General features: G+C 38.8%; 1 protein-coding gene across 4 annotated transcripts in view; it reads left to right on the forward strand.

Annotated features, from left to right (window-relative positions):
- PRKACB (protein kinase cAMP-activated catalytic subunit beta) overlaps positions 1–3,327 on the forward strand; it is a gene marked incomplete at its 5' end in the record, with an annotated part of 73,761 nt that extends 70,434 nt beyond the window's left edge. For all 4 annotated transcript variants that reach the window (XM_080622428.1, XM_080622429.1, XM_080622430.1 and 1 more), the window contains one exon: positions 268–3,327. In XM_080622428.1, the coding sequence (XP_080478554.1) occupies positions 268–393 (126 nt within the window). In that variant the 3' untranslated portion in view covers positions 394–3,327. The remainder of the gene's footprint in view (positions 1–267) is intronic.
- Positions 3,328–10,820: the final 7,493 nt, after the last annotated feature.

The raw sequence follows: 10,820 nt of genomic DNA on the forward strand, positions 1-10,820 counted from the left end.
GTTTGTTTTGAAGTGGAAGCAGTTTTTACTTGATGGTGGTCAGTGAGATACTAGTCTCTTTCAGCTTACATTCATACAGCTAGACGTGCACCTTCTTAGGCTGGATTTATTTGTGCCACAACTTCAAGCTGTAATATCTGATTTCTTGGCAGAATTTGAGGAGTAATGGGAATATTGTTGTGCTCATTATCACAGTGTTAAATCTAAGAGTATTAGGGCAATAACATTTCAAGTGCCTCTTTTTTTTTTTCCCCTCACCAAATACAGGTAGAAGCTCCATTCATACCAAAGTGCAGAGGTCCTGGAGATACCAGCAACTTTGATGACTATGAAGAAGAAGATATTCGTGCGTCTCTAACAGAAAAATGTGCAAAAGAATTTGCTGATTTTTAGTAGGAGTAAGAGGACAAGATGACATCAGGGCTCACATTGGGATCTTTGCACTCTGTTAACAGATGAGGTGGAGCTGAGACCATCATATGTCAAAACAGTTACCTAGTTACTTCATTCCACAAAGCTGACTGAGGTCTTTATTGCCATCTTCCATGTGTGCAGTTTGCACCAACCCTTCTAACTAGGCACAATTAAGCAAGCACTGTTTGTGCAGTAACACAGAATAATAGACCACTTTCCTACTTAACTTTGGTTTCTGTCGTTCTTTGTTTCTGTGTATTGTTCATTTTCCCCCTTTAAAATGAAGTAGTTTTTTACCCAAGAATGCTCCATTTTATTTTGAATAATGTATTATTTGTGTGAGTGAAATGGAAGGTGTTGCGGCTAGTGTGATTTAGACTGAAGTGAAAGATAAATGTTGCTTCTAGTCTGTGCCAGCCAATAATTCTTGTCTGTCTTGTATCTGATGCTACAATTTATAAAGAATTTTTAGTAGCTCAGACTAAACCTAGCCAACATTTTTCGCATTTTTGAAGGTAGTATTTATCGCCATATAAATGTCTGCTAAATTAACTTAAAAACGTTTCTTCCTGGAGACTGACCAAAATTCAGTAGAATCAATTGGATGGCTTATGTAGGGGACAGTAGCTAGACCCTGTGCCTTGGTTTTCTACATCCCTGCAGTTTTCGTCACTGCCTCCTTCCTTCCTATTTCCCACCTAGGCAGTAGGTAAATTGCCATAACCAGACTGTACCATGGAGAGCTTACAGTCTTGTGAGAAGGAGTAATTCTACCTGGTCTGGATTTTGGACCATATTTAACCGTCAACTTACCAGCATTTCAGTTGGCAGGTATGAAATGGCTTTTTTAAGAACATGAACCCTAAACTCTTTAAGGAAGTTTTGGTCAGTATTGTAGAGAATATGATTCATTTTGATTCACGTTTTCTTTCTGGTTTGTTTTGTTTGTTTGTTTTTTTATTTTAAAGCCAGCGTTTGGGCTCCCCAAGTATTCCTTGTTTTGAGCCTTTTTTGATTAAAAAAGGCACCCATTAAAATCACTACCACCACACCACAAAAAGCAAAATGCGCTCTGCCATTAGCTATGAAAAAAAATGGTTTCACAAATGCAACATAATTTTCTAGATGCATCGCTGGATGAACACGGTTATTTTTTGTTAGCTGTTAAGAATAAGAGGTTCTTGCCAAGTTTTTATTCTGGTATACTATATTAGTAAACTGAGGATGGAGTACTGCTACAATCATTTTCTTTTTAATTACAGCACTTCATTCACGAAGAAAAGAGATAAAGTTTCAAAACTGCAGCAGCTGGGTTTATTTTAGTTGCGTTGTGTCTTCATTTCTAATCTACTTTCTTTCAGTCAAACAGAATGTATGGTCACACAGATATAAGTATTTGGGCTTAATTGTTTTGTATACTCTCACCAACTGACTTAAAAGATACCGCTATCATGTGCTAGCTTTGGGCACTTTTACACATTTAATTCAATGTTAATAATCAGTGGCTCAGCACTTTTTTGGGGGTTGCTTTTAAACTTATTCATAGTAGTTTTATTTGTGCACTTGATTCTGGCTGTCTCAGTGACCTGTCTTAAAACAGCACATCTAAACAATTTAAACTAGGCTCATATTTTATGATCGATTTACATGCATACAAGGATGAATTGTTTTTAAAGAAAATGAGCTATATTGATACATAGCCATTGTATTTGTTTGAATGCCAATGCAAATACACCACTGGCATTCCCTCCTTTTAATCTGTGTGGCACTCCTTTAAGAAAAGCCTTTGTAGACATTTTACAAAAGAATGAGAGACGTACCATCAACATTCTGTATGTTTAGGTTGTTGAGCATTTTTGCACAACGTCATTAGGAGGCTGACACTGAATGCAGTCTTTGTCCACCCATATTTACATACGTGCAAGAAAAGTATAAGATACTTTGCTGTAGCAAATTTTATGTAACAAAGATATATCGTCACATTAATAAATTTAAAGAAATCCTTTGTATGAAAATGTTAAAATCTTTTGTATTTCATTTAGACCAAGGACATGCTGCTGTATGCTAGCTGTATGCGATAAATTCTACAGTAACTTTGTTGTCGTTTATGAACTTTAAAAGATTTTAATAAATGTTGGAGATCACAATTTGATTCTGTTATGATTTTAATTTTCAATTATTACCTTTATAATTCTAGTAAGGATCAGAGATTTTTTCTGTTTTGTAAAATACTGTAATCATTCATCTTGCGTGTACAATAAGACAGAAGTCTAGGATTGGTTCTGACCTGTGTGATACCCAGATTAAACTCTACATGGGCATAAGTGGAAAAGTCATCTTAACACCGTGATATTATGCTACTTTTTTAATTTTATGAAAATCCTGATAGAAAGTAAAATACTTTTCCAATATGGCATAATAGACTTCAGTATGGAAATGAGATTCTATTTTGGAAAAGGAGGGGAAGTGTGCAATTTCCAAGGCATTAGTGAGTACATTTGACAATGTGAGTATTATACAACCCTCTCATTTAAACACAGTCATAAAATATAACTACAGAATGTTACCTGTATTTAATTTGAAAAATCCTTTTCACAATATGGAAAAATTGTATATCTATGACAGTAGAAGCTTGTTAATTTTACACATTTGAGGAATTAAGTGTTGAACTATATGGTATATTTTAATTGTATTCTAGTTGTATGTAACTTTCATTTCCAACATAAAGGATTGTATCTCATTAAGTAAATTGCTTTTTTTATTATCTTGTCAGTTGCATTAAAACCCTTATTTTTAAATCCTTTAAAGTATTTTACTAATTTTTGCAAATAATTAGATGTTTTTAAGTGCTGCAATAGTGTGCAATATAGTAAACATTTATATACAGAAGTGCAAATTAAATTATGTACAACACTTGTGCTGCTTCTTTGTGAATCAGAATATTGTATGATGAGAGTTGTTGCATCTCCCCACACACTGCAAACAGAATTTGAAAATCGGAGGAAAAGGTTATGAAACATACCATTCATATTGGTTGGGACACATTAAGCTTTACACTGACTAGGGGGTTTGGAGAAGATGGTATGGAGAATATGAAAGGCACTGTGAGATCTCAGTGAATTGGACATCATAGACAATCAAAAGTAACCAAGGTGATCATTAGCAGCAATATTGTTTGTCTTCATATTTTCACCTTCAGACTCGATGCTTTTTATTAAAGATAATTGCCTGGTTTTAAACTGTCTGCAGATCCTGCTGTACCAACTTTGTGCTGTGTCTCATTGTGCTGTGAAACAACTGATAGAAGTAAAGACTGTTCATGGTCTTGGCATTGTCTGTCTTGAGGCTTTTTCCACAAGTGGTGTTCGGAGAGGCTCTGGTACCTGCTTTCTGTAAGGCAGCTCCTCTTCTTCCTGCTTTTGGAGCGGAGCTTCGGCCTCTTTGCTTCTGCTGCTATACATATGACTACAGACTGTGCTTTTGTGTTCTTCATGGTTTTGTGGTACAAATGCTGTATTACATTTTAAAGACCTTTGTACTTTTTCTAAAGCTAAACTAAGAAACTGTAAAAAGGTTGTCTTCTGCTTTTACTACAGCTCGCATGCAAACATGGCATGTCAAGCAGCAGATTTGAAGGTGTCGTTCAAATCTGTTGCTGTTCTCATTTGCCATGTGTAGGGAGGACTTATCCCAGATGAGAATTTGAGAACCATTCCATAAGAAACTGGTAGAAAGACCAGTTCATTCTCCAGGTGGGGTGTGTGTAGCTGATCTGGATGTGTGTGACAAAAAGTTTTATGACCACCATAGTTTTACAAGTGTGGGTCTTTCACATGTTTTACAAATGTTTTTACTCGAGAGCTGGAGGAATCAACTGATCTGAGGCTCTGAGGGAGGGATAAAATGAGTGAGGTCAGGTTGGGCAGTGATCACTTGCAGTAAAAGCGTTAGAGCTCCACGAGGATGTTTAAATGTCATATAGATAGTAAATATTTGTCATCTTACATAGGAACTATGTAAACTTGCATTTTTTTTTAGAAGTATGAGATGGGCATCTCAAGATAGCTTCACTTCTTTACAATTTGATGATGAATAAAGATTTCAATTAGATCTGAAGTCTAGTGCCATTTTAACCTTTTGTTGTTGGGTTGGAGGTGTGTACTACAAAAAAGGAGTGCCTGCCTGAAGGAACTTGCAGATATTGACAGTGTAATTTATTCTTATAATTTACTACTGCAAAAGCTTCCTACCTCAGTGGGGTAACGGCAGCTCAAGGCTTCCATGAAGTCACTGGCTCATGAGCTCCCAGTGGTCTGTTTCAAAGCCAGTAAAATTTCCTTGAGAATCCTTGATCTGGTTGTCCTGCTCCCTCCCTCAGAGGGTCAAATACAAATGTTTTTGCAAAAAATGTATATCAAAAAATTGTGTTTATGTGGCTCTTTGCTTAAAATTTTAAAAGCAACATATTTGTGGTGTTCATTTGCATAAGCTGATGGGCAGTGAAGCGTGTAAGAAAGACCTAGAGACAAACTTGCACATTCCTTATTAGTGCTCAGCTTACAAGATTCAGATTTTGTGAGATCACACAGTAGCAGTCTAGTATCTAGTTGCAAATTCTGCTCTCTGCGTTGAGAAGCAGTTTATCTGAGGGTGAGAGGTCATTGACAAGGCTGAGGTAGAGAAAGTAGTTTGCTTAACGTGTGGGCCTGGTGGCAGCACAGAAGCTCTTTAGGATGAAAAGTTCTAGTTGGAAGGGGTTTGAGAACAGAGGTCAGTAATCTGTTCCCACACGTACACAACCACAATAAAAAATGTTTTCCTTTCCTGGGAGGTACTCTTCTGCCTTTGCTTCCAAGATGCAGTAGAAGATTGGAAAGGACACACTTTAGGTATATTGACACAAACGGAGCAAGGTCTCAGCAGCCTGGCGTGTAGTGCAGTATGTTCAAGTCTGTCTAGTTGATTCCAAGAAAAAATACCAGTCATTAGGGCAATGAAAAGTGGAGTGCTGGAAAGGCTTGAATAACTTGCTAAAATTCTTCACCACCAGGATAATTTGATTCTATATATATAAAAACAAAAAAACACCAAAACAGAAAGAAAGCAAAAAAACCCCAACGTAATTCAGTCCAACACCTTTTCATTTACGTTTAGTGGTATATCAATGCTTTAGTCTATGGAGCAATATCACAACTGTCTTCCACTGGAAGTATTGTTCTTCACTGTGTATCTGCATTGCTACTTTGAATATGTATATAGTTATCTAAGTAACAGTTCAACAAAATGGATGTCCTTTCACTTTCTTCCGTCTTTCTATTTAATGTTTATATAAAGTGGGGATCTAGGCATTAGGACTTCATTAATGATAGGTAACATCTTGGATGAGTAAAACAATGTAATGCACTCACAAGTGTGTTAATTGAGGTTAAGCAATTGATATTCAGTTATTTCATAAATGCCCAGAGTTTTTAAAACAATACAAAAAAAAACGTGCCCCCAGGAATTATTAACATTATTCTCTTACCATATATATTAGGAAGTATGTGTCTGGCAGGCTTGCTTACCGGTGGGAAAAGCTAAGAAAGGAGCTGAGCATGAAGCCTTAGTAAAAACATAATGTACAAGAAACAAGAATCCATTACATGATACAATGTGTACTATGCAGTGGTAAAGAGTTTGTTAATGTTAGCATGTTAGTTTGTCAGGAGCATGGTTCTACTTCTATAGGCGTTATATGCTCTGTAGCTTAGGACATAATGCAGACTCTTGGCCTCAGGAGGACATCCGCATCAGGCAGGCATCTGCTGTTACGAAAGCCCCCATAGCTCATTCATTCTGGGAAGGAATTTCATTCCAGCTCTGGTCTGAGGGTTGGCTGCAAGGTACAACCCCTGCATATCAGGGTTGGCTGCAAGGTACATTTCCTGCCAAGAGAAGTATTGCAGTGAATGCTGGGGGGAAAATAGCCCCTTAAAGTCTCAATATATATATATTTTTTTTTTTTAACTTGGGATTTGTACAACCCAAAGCTATGCTTTAGAGCATTCCTAGTATTATGTCTGAAGTTATTAAACTGGTCTTAATTCTGCAGCTACTTATTGACTAACAGAACTCAACTCTGACTTTTCTTAATTTCTTAATTTCTTTTTTGTTTTTAATGTTCCAGATCACTACAAAAACCTATAAAATGAGATGAATCACGATTCCACCTTCCCTTAGCTTCTCTAGAACAAAAAGCTCTCGTTGCATTCATTTGCCAGTAGATGGCACATTTATATGGCATGGAACTGTGTGTGAAAGAAATGTCAGCTCCAGAGCGCATGGTAAGAAGAGGAATGGAAAATAAATATTTAAGAGCAGTAGGGAGTAAGAAATTCTGACTGTAGCGGTCACATAATCTGTCAGATAATACATGCAATACCAACCATGAGTATTTGTTCTTTTTGTATTACTAGATTTTGCCTTTAATCCTTGCAATATTTTAATATTGCAACATTTTTCTACTGATTTTCGTATCAGCAAAAACAAGGCTTTGATACTAAAATGAACAAAAGCACTGTTTTCATTATATATTGTTGCATGAGCTGTATGAAAATTTCACTAAAATCCCTCACTGATAAATCCTGTTTTCATGAGAGGCTAGAGTCAGTGGGGCTGTTCAATAGCACGCAGTCACATTTCTGTATTGCATGCAGTTGAAAGTTCAGAAATACACTGCTTTTAACCAAAGACTGCTACAAAAAAAAAAAAAAAAAAAAAAAAAAGAGAAAAGAAATTGAAAAGTGCTTTTAAGCTGGTTCATTGAATATACAGTATTTACAGTTGAGAGAATATAAAATTTTTAGAGTTGGATATATCTCTACTAATTGAAACTACAATGTTTACAGGCAAAATGCATTTTCCTGAATTATGTGACCACCACAGCAGTCAAGAGAAAGTGAAGTTACAGCCAGTGTGTTCTTGAGAGCACCTCTGATCTCTCTTGAGCCTCATCAACCAATTTAGAACTGATCAGATTTTTAAAAGGTCAATTTAACTGTTATAACCTTAATGCACAACTTTTGAATGTCTGTCATGCCTGCTAATATTCATGTGTGAGCATCTGGTTATCAAAGGAGAGAGCAGAGAGGGGAAACAGAGCCATCTAATGTGTGTCTGGAACACTTCCCCTGCTGCAACAGTGGGTCCTTTCTTGCAGTCACTGGCAGTTTTGGCAACCACTTGCCACACAACATGGATGTTCTTTGATTGTTCATATTTACATAAAAAGGACAGGGTTGCCATGATTTCTTTTGGCTTTCTCATAGTTCAGTGCCTACAAGCAGATAGAGAGCTTGTAAGATCCACATGCACAGTGACTGAGAGCTGCTGAAAACATCCTTCTCTGGGCCTGTGTTGCTTTCAGTGGGCTGAGGAGCAGCACCCTCCATGGAAGAAATGCCACATTCTGGTCTTCCACACCTGCTTTCTGGCAGTTATACCAGAACTGTAACATGTAAGGAAGATGACAGTATTTAGCAGAACATGTGTGCTTTATGAATTTTAGAAGTTACTTTACAGATTTTAGAAATCTGGATGTTTCTGAAGCAGGTTAAAACTGCCTGCCACTGGCTAACTCTGCCTGCCTACTGGGTATCTGGTGGAAAAACCTCACAGCCCTAGAAACTCACTGAATGGTCCACCTGTGCACCTCTGAAATACCATCATTCCCCAAATGGCTGTGGTTAGCAAAGGTGGACACTCTTCAAGAGTTTGCCACATCCAGGTGTGGCAGACTTCTGTGCATGCCCAGAATATTTATTCAGAAGAAAACCATGAAGGAACAGACTGGTTCGGCTGGACTCCTGATACCAAGGTGAGTTTGTATCTAAGCCTCTGCTTCTCTTTTCTTTATTGAGTGGATACATGGACCTGGATATTCACAATCTTGGCTTCTAAGAAAACCTCTTGATGAGGAGGTAGGTAATTTCCTGGGGGGAAGAAAGCTTCCCAGCAAAGTGGGGGAAACCTAGTAAGCATCAGCATGTTGTGCTTTTTCCTTTGCTTCACTTCATACAACCAAAGTGCTGCCTTTCAGATTTTTCATAGATTTAACAGCTATTTCACTGAAATGTCTCAGCCATATTTTTATAAAACATTTTTATTAGGCTGTATTCTGTTTTACAATGTTGGTATTTCATGTGAATAATTTTCATAAGCTTCTTGCTGCGTTATCACAAGCTAAGCAAATGTGCGGCAGGTACTACTGCTAGTATGAGCAGAATGAGTTGTGGTTTGTATGATATTTTTTTCATAAAAAGTATAAGCCTTAAAATAACAAGGGCTTAAGTCTGGACAGTAGCTTTATTAAATATAAGCTACTACCAGGGTAAGAAGGAGCACAACAAAATAAGTAGGGCAGGAAATTCTCAGTGAAGTGGATGTAATTCACATGCAGAAAGATTTATTTAAGCAATTCAGCCTTGGAAAACAGAGGAAGCAAAAGCAGGAAGGTGCCACTGGCTTTGCATTGCAGTCAGCTGCTGAACACATTGATTTTCAGCCTGGTGTGAAGAGGGTGCAACTCTAGTCATCCTATTGGAAATTCATGAGATTACCTAAAAAAAAAAGGGGGGGGGGTGTTGGATAATGCTTGTTGTGTAAAAAGGACCTCAGCATACTGAAGCAAAGGTTTAATGGAGTCCCCATCAGATCAGAACAGAGGGGCTTTGCCATCCCATTAATTACTGCCTTGTCAGCGAGGCAGAGCAGCGCTCCTCCCCGCCAGGCGTGCAGGGAGCTGGGCTGCTGATGCGGCACTGTGCACCTGCAGAGCTGTTAACCCGTGCGCCGATCCTGAAACAGTGCTTTCACAAAACTTCCTGCACATCTGTGGACCTCCATTTTAACATGTGAGGGTGCACCCAGGTTACCATGTGAAGTACAAATCCTGGCTGAATGGCTTTTGTGCTCTGACCTAGTATTTAAACACACACTTCAGCTTAATTGCCTCAGAAGTGAATGCTGGGTTGGTACAAGTCACTCTGCTGTGCTCTTGCGAAGGGTTTTCTGCCTTTCCTCTCTCCAGACTTGCTTTACACCAATGCTGTCTTTGGCCTTTTGTCCAGGCTTTATGCAGCACTTCAGAGCAACATGGCAATGGTCTGCCTTGCAGAAAACCCTGGCAGGTCAGACACAGCATAGCTTTTCAATGACCTTCCTGGCCAAGGCAGGAATTGAAGAGAGGTGCTTCATTGCTGGACTCTGCGGGCAAACTCGAGTACCTTGCTGGGAACTGTCCCTCAGTCCTTTGTGCAGTGCCAAAATAGGGAAGGAAGAGCAGGACAATGGGTAATTAAGCTGTTGATACTGTGGAGCAAGGTAAGAGGCAACCTAGAAAGAATATGGACTGGAGTGGAAGAGACTTTAACTAAAGAAAGAGTTTTCTGAGTGAAAATTGTTGGAAAGGTGCAACCTGGACCACTAACAGGGACTTTGCCTCTTTCTGGGTGTACAGTAATTGCCAGGGACTCTGGAAAAGACACTCTGTAAGTGTAGTGTGGAGCTAGGGGCTATTCAGAGCAGACAGGGAAGGTAGAAGTTATTGCTGAGACCCTACAGCACCTCACAGTGCAGCCCCAAATGTCTGCACCTGGAAGGCAAATGTACACAAAGAGGAAAGGGGAACAAGCTCAGAACACGCAGAGCTTATTACAGAGAGCGTCTAAAAGGGCTATGGCCATTCAGACAGCTGAGTCTATATAAGCAAGTAAATATTGCAGAAATGGAGAAGTAAATTATTAAACTAAACAATATTACTACAGGAACAAATAGGTCTAAACTGTTCATGTATTTTTCAAGTTGTAAATTGAAAGTTTGTAACCACCAGTAACAGGGAGCTTGACACAGACTTTCTGCTTGTCAGGGTGGGATGAGATTCCTTATGGGCTCAAAACCAGCACTAGATGCAGTTGTGGTTATGTGAGGGTTTGTGTGGGGCGGCAGGAGATCAAACTAGGCAGCCTGGAAGGTCTCTTTTTAGTCCTGTATTGCTAGGAAGGAAACGTTGCAGAAGGGATTTTTAGACTGGAAATAGCTGTAAATTAATTCAGTTTGGGTAGCAAGCAATCATCTTGAACCTGTGTCGCTTCCACATCTGTGACAAGAATTACTTAAAACCAGCCTGTGCTACGTTTGTTTCCCGTGTCCCCAGTGTTACATTAAGAGGGGTTGATGATTTTTGATCACTAATCATGTTTGGATGAAATCTCTCAGCATTTTGCCTATCTCTGGTTTACTTTCTTCCCTGCAGTGAGCAGCATTTCCAATCTGGCCGCCAGGAACCACAAATGATCACTTCCAGCCCAGAAATGTCTCACTGAGCACCTCGAGGAAAAGCATATCGCCTTCCAGCGCTATCGCTCAGT

The sequence above is a fragment of the Psittacula echo genome (assembly GCF_963264785.1).
Source record: "Psittacula echo genome assembly, chromosome: 7".
Classification (NCBI taxonomy): Eukaryota; Metazoa; Chordata; class Aves; order Psittaciformes; family Psittacidae; genus Psittacula; species Psittacula echo.